This window comes from Stenella coeruleoalba, assembly GCF_951394435.1.
Source record: "Stenella coeruleoalba genome assembly, chromosome: 9".
NCBI classification, from domain to species: Eukaryota; Metazoa; Chordata; class Mammalia; order Artiodactyla; family Delphinidae; genus Stenella; species Stenella coeruleoalba.
Window position 1 is genome coordinate 24924508 of NC_137155.1, and position 19427 is coordinate 24943934.

The 19427-nt window shown below is 38.5% G+C and overlaps 1 protein-coding gene across 1 annotated transcript in view; it reads right to left on the minus strand.

Moving 5' to 3' along the window:
* Positions 1-14848, minus strand: part of CACNA2D1 (calcium voltage-gated channel auxiliary subunit alpha2delta 1) — a 513049-nt gene extending 498201 nt beyond the window's left edge. Inside the window, exons 1-2 of the mRNA XM_079931859.1 lie at positions 14714-14848; positions 14336-14485 (exon numbers count right to left, since the gene is read on the minus strand). Of these exons, the coding sequence (XP_079787985.1) occupies positions 14336-14430 (95 nt within the window). The 5' untranslated portion in view covers positions 14431-14485; positions 14714-14848. The remainder of the gene's footprint in view (positions 1-14335; positions 14486-14713) is intronic.
* Positions 14849-19427: the final 4579 nt, after the last annotated feature.

A 19427-nucleotide genomic window follows, 5' to 3' on the forward strand; every position in this document is an offset into this window, starting at 1 on the left:
TGGAGCAACTAAGCCCGTGCACCACAGCTACTGAGCCTGCGCTCTAGAGCCCATGAGCCACAACTACTGAGCCTGTGTGCCACAACTACTGAAGCCCGTGCACCTAGAGCCTGAGCTCCGCAACAAGAGAAGCCACCGCAACGAGAAGCCAGAGCACCACAATGAAGAGTAGCACCCGCCTGCCGCAACTAGAGAAAGCCCACACACAGCAAAAAAGACCCAATGCAGCCAACAATAAATAAATAAAATAAATAAATTTTTAAAAAAGATGCATAATGAGCCCTAATATTAATTCTCCTTGAAAAAGTATTTTAAACGGTACAATATAATTGATTTATACTCTTCTAAAAACACTTCATAATATTCATTTATTCCTTGTGTAAGACAGGATTATGTGTTTTTTGCTCATCTTAAAAGAAAAAGAAAGCACCATTCTATGTTACACAAGTATCACTATTATTGCTGATATTTAAAAGTTACCATTTTCAGACAGTTTGCAACAAGTACTAGAAACATACTGTCAGATGAGAACATCTAGGGCCTATTTCACAGAATCAAGATCTCACATGACAACAGGCCACTAACATTATTTCTCTGCACACAAGAATGCAAGGTCACTGACTTCCTTATATATTTCTTAACGGACCCTTCAAACAGACAAAGAAAGGAGTCTGGTACCATACCATGCTTGAGTACAATTGGGGAGAGCACAGAGTATTAAAAAGGTAGGAAAACATCAAACTTTAGCACTTTTGCTTTCAGAAAGATTGCGAGAGAGAAGACTAAAATGTGAGGGCTGGGGGTGGGACCTTTTCAGAGGCATCCTCAAAGGCAGTGGAGTACTCGGGTACCAAGAACCATCTCGTTTATGCTCAACAGACACGTGACAACTAAGACCTAGTTGTTAGGAAACAGTTGAGCGGTGAGCAATTATAGAAGGTGCTAAAGCCAGGAACTGTTCCTCACAAGATGTTACCTAGGTAGGTCCCACACCTAGTTAGTGGTGGAGGCAAACCGAACTCAAGTCACCTGACTCCACCAAACTCTCCTGCTTCTAATCAAATTATATTTATCCAGTACTTGCTATGTGCCGTGCTTCATATGAATTAACATTCTTAATTCTCACAACAACCTGATGAAGTTTTAGCAATGAAAGAGTTAACTTGTTCAAGTTACCCAGTTAATAAATGGTAGAACTGAGCTTTGAACCCACATTATTAACCAACCAGGCAAACTCCAAGAGGGAATTAAGCCCTAATGTTCAAAACCATCCGTTATTAAGTTCACCTCTATGCCTCTAGAATGGTACTAGCCATGAACCGTTTTTCAGAGAACTGAAAAAATCGTCACTCAAACCATTATCTGTGTTCTGTGGTTCAGATGACAAAACTTGGAAAGGCTGCAACCACACCATAAACAGTCCCTTTTTAGAATTTAGAAGTACTCGATAGTCACCTACAGGAACGCAGCTTCACTGATACTCAGCATGGAACCAACATCTAATATTCATACATTACGTGTCTGTGTATATGTGTATATACATACATACACACACATATATTTAGTTATAGTTATAGTTATAGTTATATATAATGTGTTTGCTTGTAATTAAGGCAGGGGTACAGAAACATAAAAATAAAACTGAAAAACAAATACTGAGCAGCCTATTAAACTCAGGTTTTAGATCCCTGTGTATATTATAAAAGCAGACTCTCAGGGGCAAATCTACTTCACTTACGGAAAACAACAGAAGGGGTAGGACCAAATCCAAAGCTTGCAACCCTCAAACTGCCCCTCTGTCACGGTCATTTACACCCAGGGACTCAGCTGGCTTTTAGACACCACACAGACAGGTTGTGTCACCTCTGATAATTTAAGGAGATGAATGACCTCATCTAATTATCAGGCACGGTTTGCACTGTGATGAGTTGCCATTCCCCTATGTTTATTTATCACCATCGAGTATTAATATAAATTTTAAACAATTACTCACCAGCCGACCTTAATACCATGTATCAAACCCCCTGGGAACTGAGCTACACATGCACAATAAAATTTCACCTCATGAAAATTAATTCGGTTTTCTACATTTATATCGACAGGAAAATCAGGTGTTTTGAGAGACAACCAAGCATTCTACATGTTTAATTTAGAGCAATCTGCACACACCCCATTGTGCCCATCCTCCTGAGGCTTCACATGGCCCATTTGTTTGTCTCTCCTAACATTTTCACAGATGCAAGTTTAAGTCAATTCTAATGAAATGTTATGGCAAAGAAGGGTTGGTATTTTTAAAGTGACAGACGTCATAAGAATTTTACATTCCTTTCTGTGACAAATGTCAAAATGACTGCCATAAAAAGGCAGGTTCCTGGCACTTGAAAACTTGCTGCTTCAATGGTTATCATCAAGTTGTACTCATTAATCATTGGTATTAATGTAAAGTTTCATCTAAAACATCTCTTCCCTCCATGAATCAATTAAAAATGTGCAGCAGAAATTTCATTTAACCGTTTTATTTCTACCAATAAGAGAACAGTGTTTGTGAAAGGCTAAACTCCATTTATATTATAAAGTGAAGGAGTGGGGTTCAATGAGTGTAACTAATCAATTGGATGAGTCAAACGAAAATTGGCCTTTTTCAGTATGCTCTTGGCAGTTTTTTTTCTGACTTCTGTGTTCGTTACTAAAAATGCAACTGGTCTCAATTTTACTATTCTGTGCTCGCTCAATTTGCAGGGTTGTCTGAAATCATTTCTATAAACATCGTGGATAGCTTGCTTTATTCACTTTCAAATATTCTGTCTTGAAGCTGAAAACTTCCATCTTTGACAATGAGAGGTTATCAGTGGCAAAGTTGTGACTTTTAAAAATAGACTCAATCTCCTGTGGCACAGACCTCATACAACAGGTGCTGGCTGAAATGTCAAGACGAAGCACATCGAATCCTTTGTGGTCCTGTTTTCTTCGTGGTCCCTTTTAAGATATAGGTTGCGTCCTGAACCTACAGACAGAACACTTCACTCACTCTAGTCCACTGCATCTCTTTTCATTTCCTCTTTATGATTAAAGGCTACACAACTTTTTAAGAAGAAACATTTTTAAGGCCTGCTAATAAGCATCCCTTTTCCCATTCATTTCAGCTTTTTCTGAAAGAAAACAACAGACCAAATGATATGTTAGCACAGTAATCTAGCTCACTAACCCTTAGTCATCAATTCATGATCCCTTGAAGACAGAAAAATCACACGTGGTACAAATAATAAAGCCTGGCCATTAAACAGTCCTTCAAGATTCCCCATGCATCCGCTCACTTGATCCCCATGATATAATACTGTGATTCAGGATTAGGTCAATATTACCCTTGTTCTGCAGATGGAGAAGTTGGACTTAGTGTTAAGTCTGCTCTACTTTACACTGACTCCTTTACCCTCTTGGCCGCGTTGCTAGAATATGCAGCCAGCCACAACTGGAGCAGGTAAGATAATGGGTGCAAAGAAATCCAGGCTCCTGCCATGTAAGGGCAGCAAAGTACAGCAGCTAAGTGTAGGAGTCTAGAATCAAGCTGCTTGGGGTCAAATTTTTTCCTTAAAAAAACTCAGAAAAGTCCTTCATACTCAAAACTTTACCTTCCTCATCTATAAAACAGGGATAATACTTATCTTAAGGGACTGACTTAAAGGTTGGATGGATTAAAAAACATGCGAGTAATTCACAGTGCCTCACATTCAGGAGCTCAAATATGTTAGAAAGCAATGTAACAATAATTGAAAGATAGCTGTAATTATTAGCGTCCAGACTTTCTGTGGGTAGAGACATCAAAATTAGCTCAAGCAAACTGTGGAAGCTATGGAAGAGAAAAAAGAGCAGTCACAAAATGGAAATAAATATCCACCCTAACTCTCCTCAACTCTTGTTACAGACCACAAGGGTGGTTTTTCCACACTGTACTGGGACCAATGAGATCAAGACTGATTCTTAGATCCGCTGGCATTTGCAATCCTAACTGTTCATTCAGTCATCTTGGAAACTCAGGGAACTGCTGTGATGGCAGCTGCCAGTGATTTTCAGACCTTCAGGAGACCTGAGATGCCTCTGTAAGGGTTAACCAGGGACATGCTTTGCAGGAATATTTGTCAGTGGTTTGTTGTCTTATCAAATTCATTATACTGTTTGGGTTTTTTTACAAGGATCTGTTTCAATTCAAATTTCTGCCCTCTGCTAAAGAACGGACATGGGGTTTGGGCAGGTGGGGGGCGGCGGGGAGAAGCACGGACAAAGTAGGGCCACAAGTCACCCCTATCTGCCAAAAAATTAATAAGTGATTCAGGCTAAATTGCCAAAATCAAGAACTATTTGTTCTTTTTTTGTTTTCTTTTGCTTGATACTCCTGTAACATCTTTCTATCATCAGCACATACACTTATTAAATCTAATGACATTTTGCAAAACTACATGGGTCTTCAAGATGACAATCTCTATTTAAAAAAAGGAAAGAAAAGAGAAATAAAGACAAAAGAGAACCAAACGTTGCTGTGTCCAAAGGAAATACAGTGATGTACTAGAGTCTTGTTACTTCCTACCAAATAAAGAAAAACTCTGGTCTGTACATCTCAAAATGTGAACATTACTAATGTGCATTTATTACATTTCTGAATCATGCCATTCCTTCTTGAGCATGGAATATATAACTTGGAACATTCCTCCAAAAACATCTCCCAGTAAATTAAAAGTGTATCTATCCTATATTCCAACCATCTGCTTTAATGCTCAAGGCTGTTTCATATTTCAAAAGTTACTTTGTAAGACACTGTTTTTCGTCTTGATCCCTTCCTCAGCTGCCTCGGTTCACCCATCAATCATGGCCTCTTTCATCCCTTTCATCTCTCTGCCATTTGGGCTTCTCTCTCTGATATGCTCAAATCTCCCCTCTGTTAACAGTTATTTAGTTGCCTCTACAACCTCCCCTGCCCCCCAGGAACCTTTTTCTAAGAATTGCTTCTTCCTCTATCCATGGTACTAGCAACTGGCCTGTTGCAATGCAATACCTCTTAATGAGATTGGACCAGGGTATGAGAAGTGACCCAAGCTTAGGCAACCAAAATCCTTTTTCCAAATCCCAACTCCTGGTCTCAAATGAATGAGCTACAAATGGTCATCTGGTCCATATTCAAATTACCAACATATCTTTCTTTAGGAGGCTGTGTTTTGGACTAGGATTCTGGTCTCAAACTGTTTGAAAGCTTCAACAGGGAAAATGTAAACCCTCACAGGCATTCAACAACATGAGGGTCAGGAAGCAGATAAAGTCCATTTGCGAGGACAGAGAAGAATAAGGAGTCAAACAAAGAAAACCAGAGGCTAGAGCAAGAGAGGATCCTAATAAAAGCTCCACTCCTTTCTGTAAGTGTTGGCACATCCTTCACCTTGACTCCCATGACCGACCATCCAGCTCCAACTGTCACTGAAAAATATTTCACTTTTTGGTTCAAGACAGTCCTATGGTTTTCTACTACCTGCGATCCCAAATGGCCTATTATAACTCCTATTCTCTAAGCAAAACAAAAGAACGCCAAATCCCTTACACTATCTTCCTCTGAACTTGCTACTCTCTCCCTTTCCTCACATTGTCAAGTTCCTTTAAAGAACAATCTGCACTTGCTGCCTTCATATTCTCACCTGCTACCAACTCTTCAAGGCAAGGAAACCATGCTTGCATCCAAAACATTCTACTGAAACTGCTGTCACATCAGCAACGACCTGGTGATCTCCTTAAAGGGCTCATCTTATCCAAATCTCTCTGCAATATGAAGGATCAAGACTCTTCTTTTGAAACTCACAGTGCCTATCATAATAGATACCAAATAGATATTCGCTAAATGAATGAATGGACCCATTTTCTGGCTTCAAAGTTACTCAATTCGCCTCCAAATCTGCTTCAGATACATATTTCCAATGGCCCAATAGTCATCTATAGAGACACCACAAACTCAAAATGTCCAACAGCGAGCATGTTACTTTCACCCCACCACCAACTTGCTATTACTCCTCTGTGTCTAGTCTAGGAAGTTCAGTATAACATGATCTACCTGTTAAAGAGCCTGGAGCCATCTCCAACACTTCTCTCTTCCTGATTCCCCCAATCCCATAACCAATAGCACCTGAATATTTACCTCTACAATATGTTTCATCCCTGCTTTGCTTTCCCACTGCCACTATTCTCTTTAGACAATGGGCATCTCTCACTCTGGGATGCTGCAAGAGTCTACTAACTGCTCCCATTGTCCCTGCTTAGAATATTGTCTCTTTAATCCATTTTCTACATACTATGATTCAAAACCTATTAATTTTATTTTTAATTAAATAAAAGTCTTAGGATGAAAGCCAAATTTGAGTACCCAGAGCTGGGCTACCACAAATGTCTGTGTGCTGTGAACAATGCCCGACTCCCCTTTGGGTCACGTAGGAAGAGAGTTCTGATGCAAAAATTGTATCACCTAGACTCAGACTCACGATTCGGTCCCATCAACATCTCTTCCCACCCAGGAGTCCTATGCCTGACATGAAACAGCCCGGGCGTATTTCTTCACCACGTTATGTGCTTTTTCTTGATCACGCTTTGCCAGATTCCACTGCTTCACAATCAGCCTGGAGTTGGGAATGTCTTCCTTGGGGACTCTCTTCCTCAATGTGGATTCTCAGCATGTAGTTCAGTGCACTACATAATTTGCTCTGAATAATAGTAATTGCATTAATCATTGAATTAAATTACATTTGATGCTAAAAATCTTTGAAACAGGAGACATTAAAAGAGCATAAATCAAAACTATTTTTAAAAAGTAAGACGTACTATGTACTTAGAGGTCTAAATAGTCTTCAGTGTACTACCTAGAAGCCTAGAACCTGCAAGCTATTTCATTTCTTATAATCTAAGGGATGGAATTTACTAATGGAATTTCTTTCTTGATTATTAGCATTTAAGGTTTTAATAAAGTGTTAAACTAATATTTCTTATCTAATGAACCATTTTACCAGGTACTAATATTTCTTATCCAATGAACCATTTTCCCAGAGTTATATAAAAAATAAGAACGCTTGTTTCTATTTTTTGAGCTCTAGACCATTTTACTGTCTTTGGTTTCTAAGGTGAATTTCCATATATGAATATTTAGGTCTCTAAAAACAATGTGCAGTAAACAATATTTCCAGGATGACCGAGCTCACATGGAAAATGGGAAAAAAGAAGAAAATAAAGTAAAGCAAAACAAAATAAAATAACTAACTGCCAACCTTTAGCATCTTTAATGTAACTTTGCACCTCGCAAATCTGAGGGCTCCTCTGCTCCACTTACACACGCATCATTCCTCACAGCATCTCCACCATAACGCCTCTTATTTTTTTTTAATAAATTTATTTGTTTATTTTTGGCTACGTTGGGTCTTTGTTGCGGTGTGCAGGCTCGTCATTGCGGTGGCTTCTCTTGTTGCAGAGCACGAGCTCTAGGCGTGCGGGCTTCAGTAGCTGTGGCACTTGGGCTCTAGAGCGCAGGCTCAGTAGCTGTGGTGCACGGGCTTAGTTGCTCCGCAGCATGTGGGATCTTCCCCGACCAGGGCTCGAACCCGTGTCCCCTGCACTGCCAGGTGGATTCTTAACCACTGCGCCACCAGGGAAGTCCCACCACCACAACACCTCTTGATTATTTTTTTAAAACAGATTTTCCCAGTGTGCATAAGCTCATTTATTTTACTGAGCCATTCCTCCTCTGATCCTCAAAATGAAACATCATTAATGTCTAACCATCCCTTTATATAGCCTGACAGAGGACAACCTCAACAGCTCGCTTCACTCTTTCCCCAATTATCCCCACAGTATGTGGGCAAATGTCAAAGGAACAACAGTCTAGGCCGTTTAACAATTTTGGTGAAAGTGTTGATAATGTATTACAGGTTTATCTATGCATCAAAATCCCTCAACAATTTCTATAGAGAGAAAAATCTAGTAGTAACAGATCCCCGACACAGTGAGTGAAGATTCAAGTGCACAGGACCCAAAATTGAGGTCTGGTCACAGGTAACCTGATGGAAAACAAACCAAAACTTTTTCTCCATTTGACATGATATTATGTACAAATAATAATAAACTATGACGAATAGTAATTGTGTCTGTGTCTGTGTCTGTGTGTGTGTGTGTGTGTGTGTGTGTGTGTAAGAAAGAGAAAGAGAAGAATTAGTAATTAATTATTTGAATAAAAGAATTCAGGAATTATTTTTCAAAATTTGCCAGGAGACTACTGTAATAAATTTTTAATTACTCAAGAACTTCAGATAAACAGTAGGATTATCCCCAAATCTGAATCATTTTAAATGGGCAACACCATTATTTTCCACTGCCATCATTTCTAGTTTAAGTTGTTCTTCCATTTATGATATAGAATTTAAAATGTATCTGAATTTTTTTAATCCAGCAGAAGCATATGGTTAAAAAAAAAGAAAAAACCAGCAGAAGCAAATGTTAAAATAACATTTAGCCAGAAATATCCCACATTCATATTCAAAGAGAACTTTAAATATTGCTTCATATATAACAGCCTGATTCTGTATTATTGAAATTAACTATAAAAGTGTGCCAGTTTGTTGAGGCCACAATGTCAATCTTTTCCTTGTTTATAATCTTGTTAGAATCTATATAAATGGCAAATTTTAAAGGAGCAGTGGAATTGAACTACCACAAATAAGATAAAGCCTATAAGAAAAACCTAAAAGTTCAGGTTTTACAAACAAAATTTTAAAACCTGTGCAAGTTCTATCCCTGAATCCTAAAACACGGTGCGTCAAATGTTTAATTCTTAAAAATTTCAAAGTATCCCATAATTAAATGGCAGAAATAAAATTGCTTAGTATGCAAAGACCTTTTAATAAGAGCCCAACACTTCAAGTACAATAGTCCCTTCCTCATATTTGTTTTGCTTAACAGACTGCAAGCCTATCTTTAGAACCACGTTTCTGTTGTTACTCATCAATTATGTTAATAACTTGTCCAACAGGACCTGAACAGTTTCAATAGCTCATCTGATTCTCTTAAAAAAATTATTCTTAAATGCTGGTGTTATAAAAATATTCTGAATGAGATTTACTCCCCATAAACAGTTGTGGATTGGCACAGAGCTTTCAGCATGCACCTTTGTTAACAACCTTACCTTACTCAGGTTCTTCTACCCTAGCAAAACACCTGAAGAAGTTTAAAAATAAATACGTGTGTGTACACATATATATACATAGAGAAAGACATAGACACATAAAATATTATCTATTAAATAGAATACTACAGTAAGATAAACTAGACAAATTATATAATGATGCAATGTTAACATATTTTGGACCCTCAAGGAAAAGGTGGTAGGTACAATATTTTTCACAAACTGCTACCAATTTCATCTCAATTAACACTGAAGTCAATCACTATTTTTCCTTAAACTCTGTAAACAATGTGACACAATAATTTCCAGGTTTTGTGCACACAGAAGAAAACATGAACCATGTGTAAGCTACATGGTTGACTATCTCGGTGCAGTTCCAAGTTTATTGGAAAGCAACCATATGAAAGCTTAGGGAACAGTTGTGGTACTATGCATAAATAGTCCAGGAAAAGAAAGACTCGCTCACACAGTGTGACACAGTGCCTGATACATACCATATGCCTTAGGTAAGTGTGCAATAAATGTAACAGAACAGAGGTCATTCCCCATGGTAAGCAGCTTACATGCTTTTTGAAGTACTTGGATAGACATCTCTTTTATTACAAATGATGGAAGGCTGTCACTTTAATAACAATAAAATGTTACTCTTCAGAAATACTGAAACAAATTCTGATTTTTTTTTTCCAAACTTCTATCTAAGTATGCTCATATCAGAGTTGATTATGTCCACACATGGAAGACACTGAAAGAAATCAACAAACTGGACAATATGCCTAAAATATTTCACTTTAACCATTTAAATCCCTACTTTCTAGGTTATAAGTAGTTTGACGACACATATTAGGTACAAGATGTGAATTCAGAAGAACAGATTACTTTCTTGAATATTTGCATCTGTATTGAAAAATAAGAACAGAAATTTCTGTGCATGTGTTGAATATAGAAATACTCCAGAGAACACATTAATTTAAATAATACAGTTTGTTATGGGCATGTGTTTTGGTATTATTTTTTAAATTCCTAAATGCATTGTCATTTCTTATGACTATATACTTCTAAATGTAATCAGTCAATTTGAATACATAATTTCCACGTGTTATTTATGTTTCTGCAAAACATCACCATGTGTAAACCCTAGAAGGAAGAGGATTTTATGTTATTTTTATCAATGTTGGAGAAGTATTGGAAAGGCGTCTACAAAGCAAGGTCTCTTTGAAGAAAGAGAGTGGTAAAGTTTTTACCTATTTTCAAAATGAACAACTTGCGATAGAATCTGATTTTATATGTATTTATTAAATTAAAATTAAATTGGTGAAAGCCATAGGAAAATAAAAAAGGCACATTTTATTTCCTTTTATAAACCATAATAAGCTTAGATTCTTGTACCTTCCCAAAAATGTTTTTTTAGACTGTATCCATTTCAGTCTGCCTAATGCTCATTCAAATGCCTATCCAAACAGCTACCCATATAACCATGTATAAACATTACTAAATTTAATATCATGTTATTACTTGTCTGGAAGAATATATCTACTGTTGCATATTTTAAATGTACACCTGTGGAACAATAAATGTTGTCATCTGGTTAAGCTGATGAAAACTAATCAAAGATCTGAGAAAAGGATTTATTAATGTTCCTTGTTTTTAGGTATTATTTCACATTTAATACTGCATCTCATATTTTATCATAAGGCACATTTCCTTCTCTATGTTGTATGTGAATGAGAATAATTATATCACTTCTAACATATGAAAAAGATATCCATTCCAAAGTTATGACACAGAATTTATTTTCTGTAGACTTTACATGTAAATTTGTCTAATAATAGAAAAATATTTATATTCTAAGCAGTCAAACCCCAAAGTACTATTCTTTTATGAGATTTTATGCTTATTTCCTACAGATACCAGTAATTCTTACTAATATATTTATCCCATTATATAGTTTAAACATATTAAAATTCCCATATACCAAAGGGCTCACAGCCAATTATTCTGGACTGATTGGCATTTTGATACGACTGAGATAAAAGTTTAACATGAATAGTAGTTATAACTATGTGCTTTTTTTAAAAACTGGATTTGTAAATAGATTCTAAAATTAGGAGCGACCGCTTTAAATTAACATTACAATACTGGCTACCATACTTATTATCCTGAGATTTAAAATAGAAGTGTTTTCACATATGTGCCAAAAAATTATTTCTAAAGCAAGGGAGAATTCCCTTTAGAAAACTACATTTTAAACTATCAATATAACATGTGCATACTATAACATGAAAATGATGTACTTTCCACTCATATACAAACCAATATGCACTAGGTGGCTGCTACCAGATGGCATATTTACGTTTCACACCTTATTGAAACAATCACTGCCAAAAGAAAAACCTAACCTAGCAAAAGAATTGTATCAAAATTCCTTCCTTCGGAAAAAAAACCCAGTTTTTTTAGTGTTATCTCTTAGAACAGTTTAACTACTATTTTAATTCAGAATATGCTACATGAGAATGTATGTTAAACCAGAGAAAATTAAAGAAAATATTTAGAATGGTATTTATGTTTTATTACAGTAATACTTAACCCCTTAATATTATTGTAAACATTCTAAAAAACAAAAACCTTCGTATTACTAATTCTAATTCAGGTCCCACTCCCATGAGTGCATAATGAATTTTATACTGTGTTGATGGCATATTCTTCCTCTTCTGATGATAAAAACTTCTTATATTACTTTTTCTGGAAAAAATAAAATGATCAAAAAACCAAAAGAATTTACTAATGATTTCCAGAGAAATGTATATATAGAAGCACAATAATTTGCCTTTAGTGACACTATAATCTTTGTACTGAGTTTTTAATGAACTTGGAATTTTTCCCAAAGATTTGAGATTTATCCTGATAAATTCTCTGCATCAACTCTTTTCTTGCAAGAAAAGTAAACAGCACCACATCTTAATAAAATTAGTGCTGTATTTTTTTTAATTTCATAAAGTTTACTCAGAAATACAACATGAAGTACAAATGTCAACTCTCATTTCTCCTTTCCTCAGGTTACTAACTTTTCAAAAAAATAAAGATGCATAAGCCTTACAAAAACATTGCCAATATTTCCTAAAAGAGACTGACTTAGCTCTACAAAATCTTTTATTAAGCTCTTTTTTACAAAATAATTAGTGTTTCATATTATTTGAAAATATCTTAAATTTTCATTGTTAAAAAATAAATTTCAAATCTTTTCAAAGAAAAGAAACTGTGGCTTCCTAAGTCCTATTTTTGCCCACTATTTATTTTCTTTCTTGTCTTTAGTGAATTTCTGACCATGAAAATTGAGCTATTTTAATTTTAGGAAAACATTTATTGCAGATGTCCTTCTTACAACAAGGATTCTTTTATTAATATTTTAGCATGGTCTGTTCAGGAATAAAAGGTTGTATTTTGTAGTACCTTAAAAAGTCATAGTTTTCCCCAATGGTGTGATGAAGCATTCCCTCCAAATGAGAGAAATATTGGTAAATTGTTAGTCAAAAATAACACTTTAAAAATGTGTAAACTGAACACACTGACTGCTTTAAAGCGCCACTTCTTTGACACAAAATGCAAGCGACTCACTTGAGTTCTAGCTTTACAGGCCAAGCTACAAAGAGACTAAAGAAACAAATATATAGAAGTGTAATTTCTTAATAAGAGTGAATAATTTTGAAGCATCTTCGGTGTAATTCTTACTCTTTTCATGTTTCAAAATATCCGCTTGGAACATCCTGCCAATTACAGGAAGATCTACAGATGGCATTTAGCCTCGTGCTTCATAACAAAAAGGATCTGCACTCATTTTTATGGAAGATTATCTAAAATGTACATGACTGTAAATCAATGACAAAAATATTAGACATTCCCCTTAGCCGGGTTAGAACGTGCATCCTTCAGATTCTTGCACTGACACCTAATGTAATAAATACTTTAAGCTGAACCTTAAATAATAGCTGCAGGATTTCAACTGGTAAAGATTCACGGTTAGTATCCACCACAAACTCCAGTATTCAGCACTTGGCCAACAAAGGACAGCAAATAATTCCCAATAGCAAAAATACCGGGAAGGCTACCTTGGGCTTTGTTTTTGTTATGTAAAATTCATTAAAGTGACTCATCCACTTCCGATTACCTACTCTTAGAGGCTTTAAAGTAGCTTCAAGAACCAAAAAAAAAATTCTTTCCCAGAATGCCTGATAGGCTATTCCGCGCATTTAAAAATATGTGTATATTTATATGTGCCACTGACTTTGTCTTTTTTCCAGCCTAAAAGAGAATTATTATTTTTCATTCCCTTCCTGCCCTGTAACTATACAGCTACCTTCAAACACTCTATTTCCAGAACAGCAGCGAGGTTTTTTTAAGCTATTTTAGAAATGGTAAAAATAAGAGAAAATTGCAGGAGACTGGAAACACTCAGTCCCTCCCCCAAAGAATAGGTTCTATTCATTCTAAGAACAGGAACCGCGTGTCCTATGGCACTTAGATGTTTCAAATAGAGGGTGAGGGAGGTTGGGTGGCACGGTCCCGGTACCTGCGAGTCCCTGGGGTGGACAGCACCTCTACCGCGTGAAGCGAGCACTCCTCTCATCAGGAAGGCTGTCGAGCGCGCCCAGTAATTTGGGATCCAAACGAGTTTGGATACCACAGCAATTAGTGAGCATCCCAGGCCAAGTGCGGGGAAAGTGCGGGAAAAGTCCACGCTACCCTGGCCAGCCTGCAATTACCTATGTGCAAAATACCCAACCCAAACACAACTTTTTATAGGACTGGGTTTGATGAGAGCGGGTATCTGGCTGGAAACTTTTCCCACAGTACACCTAAACTCTTTTAAGTCCAAGGAATCCTTTTAGAGATGGGCTGAGGCGCCGCGAGTCGTTGGCGGACGTTCCCCAGGACAGGCCGGCCCCGCCGAGGCTCCCAAGACGCGGGCTCGGTGCGCATTCCGGCGGCGAGCAGCGCGCACCTCCCGCTCGGCCTCTCCAGAACCAAGTCCGGCTCACTGCCCACGCCCACGGGCAGAGAAGCCCCTCAACTCGGGAATGGAGCCCACGCCGGGCTTCCGCTGCACCCCTCGGCCCGCACTCCCCGCCCTGCCCGGGCACTTACGTGACGGCCGAAGGAAACGGCTCCTCAGATGAGGGGCCGATCAGCAAAGATTGGAAAAGTGTCAGAGTCAAGGCCAGCAGGCAGCCAGCAGCCATCTTCGCTATCGAAGATCAATCTCGCCTCCCTTCCCAGCCTGGGAAAGGACCGGTGCTAGAAACCACGGGAGGAGAAGGAGCACGGTCAGCCCAGACCGCGGGCGTCTGAGGGCCGGCGCGCCCAGGGCCGGGACCCGGACGCGGGCTCACGCCGGGGACCGCAGGGGCGAAGCCCGGCGCGGGGGAAGGGGCGGCGGCGGGCGGACCCACTAGCGCGCGTCGGCTGCTCTGCGCCGCGGCTGCCTCGCCGCCGCCGCCATCAAGGGCGACTTCGGAGACAGACCTGGGCAAGCCCGCCGGCGCTCGCGCTCTCGCTCCCTCTCGGTTTCCTCCTTGATTTATTCCCGCGATTGCCGTGGAGAAGGCGGGGGCGGAGGCGGGGGCGGAGAAGGGGTGACGGCACTGGGGAGGGGTGGGGTGGCTGCAGGAATGGGGGAATAGCAGGCGGAGAGACTTGTGGCAGAGAGAGAGAGAAAGGCTCCGTCTGGCTTCTCTGGGCAAGTCGGAGGGAGGCGGCTGGGGGTGGGCAGCGGGAGGGCTGGGCGTCAGAGCAGTCGGGCGGAGACGGGCCGGAGCAGCCCTCCATACAAGGGAGACAGGAACTCCCAAAGTCGGCGCCGGCTTGCCCCAGCCGCCCGGCGCGCGGAGGCGGAGCGGAGCCGGCCCAGCGGGGCTCCCCGGGGACCGCCAGCCGCCCGCAGGGTATCCACAGGCTGCAGGGGCTCCGGCCGAGCACTTGGCTCGTGGCTTTGGGGGTTATTTTTGCCCAGGCAGGCAGCGTTCCCCCGGCCCTTCTCCCAGACGCAGAATCCACCGCCTGCCTAGGAATCAGGGAGAAGTGATTTGACAACAAATGTAGGAGGGGTTTCTATTTGCATTTTAAAGCACCACTTTTCACTCCCTACCAGGTGGCACTGTTTATTTGCCCGGGAGTGCCAAAGGCTAGAGCCTCCGGCGTGGCTGAGTGCCAGTTGTGGCGGGGCCCCACGCCCAGGTACCGCTCACCTGGCAAGACAGAGCCTCGGGATCCGGGCTGAGGACAGTCAGAGAAGGACCTGATGCTGTAAAATCCTCCTAGCCCTGCCGTGTGGTAGGACAGGGGTGAAGGGACGAATTCTACGCCCAGGGAGCATAGTGCCCTGACAAAGGCTTTGTAACTACCTCCAAAAAGTCCCGAATGCCCTGGTCTGGCCGGCGGGCTGCCCTGCCTTGACAATGTTGCTACAGGATGAGTTCACTTTGTCCCGGTGAGGGCGTTAAAAGGGTAAGCAACAGGAACAGGTGGCAATTTGCAAAATGCCCCTGAAATATGGAGGAGGAATTAAGAGAGGGAGAGAGAGCTAGAGAGTAGAAGTCTGCGGACCAGTTTCACCTCCATCCCCAGGAGAAGCAGTGGCAGGCGTGCCCGGGCCTTCTCGTAGGAAAAAACAGAAGGGTCTTGGGTTAGGCCTCTTCTCCCGACCACACAGGCCTCCTTCAGGAAGGCGCTGATGTACCGGGTGGAGAGGTTTCCTTGAACATCTTAAATTCTTAAGCCCCTTGTAGTAGTATATTAGAGCACTTTTGACACCATTCCTGATGAAAAAAAAAAAAAAGACCATCTTGCATATGCGTAAAAGGTGTCATTATGGGGAGGCCGTCAGATTTTTAATTAGCCTTTCTTTAGTTTCAGTAGAGCTTATGAAAACAGAAGGACACTTATTAATTCGTAATTGATTTTCCATCTCTCTAAAGGCAACCTCCCCAAATAGGGAAGACTGATAGTACTTACTAGCAACGTTTTAAAAGGTGATGCGATTTTATGATTCTTGACCCAGTGATTTTTCCTTCCCCCTTACCTCTCTTTTTTTTGTGTGTGTGCCTTATTTGTTTTCTTTAAATTCTCTACATCTCTATCTTGCTCTCTGTTTCTTTCTTCTTACTCTGAGTGGCCTCATAAAAGGCACCCCACCGTGACTTGAGTAGCATATGAGAGATGAAGTGGGATGGAATGAGATTGAGAACTTGAGCTCAGATGGATATTTTAAATAACTGAAGGTAGCTTTCCACTCCAAAATTAGAGAACTAAATAGTCAAGTCCAGCTTTTTTTTTTTTTTAAATGATTCAAAAGCAGATTTTCTTCCCCAGCATGGGGATTAGGAATGGCAGAATTAGATGCCCATTACTGTCTACATGATATGTTGGTATCATAATAGCCACACTGCAGAAAAATACTATATTCTGTCAATTATTTCAATAATGACTTCAGACTTCCTACTAAGGTACACCATTTCCAATTTTATATGTTTAAGAGAAAGAGCTTAAGGAATAAGAGAATGTAATAAAGTTCTAGAGAAGGTAAGACAGGCTTCATTATTAACTTTGTTGGCCTTTGAGCCAAATCGCAATTTCTTTGGATCACTCTGATGAAGCACTGTGTTCTCTAATATCTGAAGCTGTTGAAGAAAGATATTGCTTCTGCAGTTCTTTCTGAAAGGGTTGGTTGTCAGCTAAGCCTAAATCATTGCTTAATGCTCTGTTTTGAAGTTTGCCTTTAATTGCTTTTTATCAACCTAAAGCTTTTTTTAATGAGGATATTCAAAATGTGGCTTTGTTTCTAGTGTATGAAAGGTAAACCAAGACCATTTTCACAACATAGCATTATGTGTCTACTGGATTAACCATAGCCTTCCATAATGCACTGTTTCTGTTCAGTTATTTTGGAAAATTCCATGAAAATCAGATCCTATCCCATTAATTTTAATAAAATTTTATTAAGTCACCAAAATTTGCCATTCAAGATAAAATGTTTATAAATCATAAAGATTGATGACAAAGCTGGAATTATGGGCTGTGAGCAAGAAGTGAAAAATCAGTATCTACTATTCATTTAAGAGGAAATATTCTGATAAAGATTAGTTAAGAGTTACAGATGTTTGTATTTAATCATTTCTTTAACAAAATTTAAAGATCTCATGCAGAGGACTGACTTTTACTTATGACATATTTATGATGTGTAACTTTTGTCTGACTATCAATTTCTATTATATGTAAATATTTAATTTGTTCATATACATTTCATTTTTATTAATTAAAAATGAACTAAGAAAAATATGAACATAATAGCCACAAAATGTTCCCTATTACTCCCTTTTTGTTTTGGGTTATACTATGTATATTGGTAGCATAAAATTCTATTATATTTCTGTTGTATTTTTCTGTAGGTATGTATGTATAAGAATACATACATTTTTGTATGTATGTATAAGCATGCTTTTTATTATTTATTTTTCAGTACATCAGATTAATTTCTTCAATATTTTGGATTAAAGAATAGGACAAAGAAACTCTAAAAATGGCCTCTCTTTCTTTTTCCTTTTTTTTTTTTTTTTTTTCCCCTCTCATGTACAAACACAGACACAGACACTAGAATGGAAAATAATTCTCCTTGGCTAGAAAAGTTTTAAAGGAAATGATGAATTTTCTAGCTTTTTAGCATATCTTAAGAAAAGTAAGGGAACAACTGTGACAACAAACCTTATTTTTTTATATGCAAATAGAATAAATGACCTGTCTCTGAGACAAATGTATACTGAAGAGCCACAATCAGAAATACTTGTGATTTGAGGCCCTATCATGCTTCTGCACACACACAGATGTGTGCCGAAGAAGGTCAAAGTTAAAGACAAATGGACAGAAAGCTTCAGTTATCTGTGTCCTTGGGGAATATTTTCAGGACGTGGGAATACGAAAGAAAGCAACTCAGAAGCTTCACTTCCCAGGAGAATTGTTAAGAAAGTGTGTAGTGGTTTTTAAGTCAGCATTCACATTCAGTACTTTTATACTAAATCAGCACGTTGAGGCCATGATAGAAAACAACACAGAAAAGACACTATCTTAGATAACAAATATGGTCAAATATTTCCTAAAAACAAGACAAATATTTAGAAGACATTTTTGCTTGGCCTGAATAATACAGCTATTGACAGATACCGCATTAAGCTTTTGAGGAAAGAAATGCCTTTTCTAAATGGACACAAAGTAACACGAAAAAGTATTTATTGGAAGTTTATCATTTGCCCTTCAGAGTCTCGTATTGGCAAACTTATGCTAACTTAAGTATGTAGAGAAATTAGCTCTTATGTTTAAAATACCATATCTGCAACAAGCAGTAGTTTTTATGCTATTCTATTTTTCAATCTCTGCTAATCATAGTATGTTTCATTCATTTTTCTTTTATTTTTGCTCTTCCTCTCCTCCCTCAGCCATTAAACTCAAGCATATCTCAGAAAAAATCAGCACCTACAGTATGACTTTCCATTAAAAACAAACAAAAAAACTCTATTAGACTCTAAAATCTAGATTTCATAGTAAGATCCTTCTCCATAAATAGATGTGGAGTTTTGTTGTTGCTGTTTGAATTGTAAGTTATAGAACAAAGTATATGGAATTCATTTCCTTAGGCCTACACTGACACAGGGAAGTGGAGAATTCAGTTATTTAAGTATTCACTAGCAACAAAAATGCAATTGGAAGTAGTTAATAAGAGACAGACAGCAACATTTGAAATAACAAAAACTAATAACTGTTGGCACTCTTTTCAGTTGTTTTTTGTTTTTTTTTTAATTTCATGGATGCAGATATCTATGAGAGAGAAAGGAAAAGATCATTTTTTGATATGATTCTCCTGAGACTAGGTTTTTAATATGCTTTACACACAATAAAACACCATTATAACCTAGCATATTTCTATAAGCATTTGGATATGTTAGGAATTAAATTCACCTTCGGTACAGATACATATAATTAATTAATTAGATGAGTGTCCACTGAAGCACCACAAAAGGGTGTTCCTAGGAATTTCTCCTTCTGCAGTAATGAGCATGGGAGAGAAAATGAAAGAGCAATCATTTGATTTTGAAGCCACATATTTTAGACTTAGGTGATTAAAATGCCTACTGTTATTACAAAGAAGACATAACGATCTGGTCAGTAAACTTAGAGTTAAAATCCCATA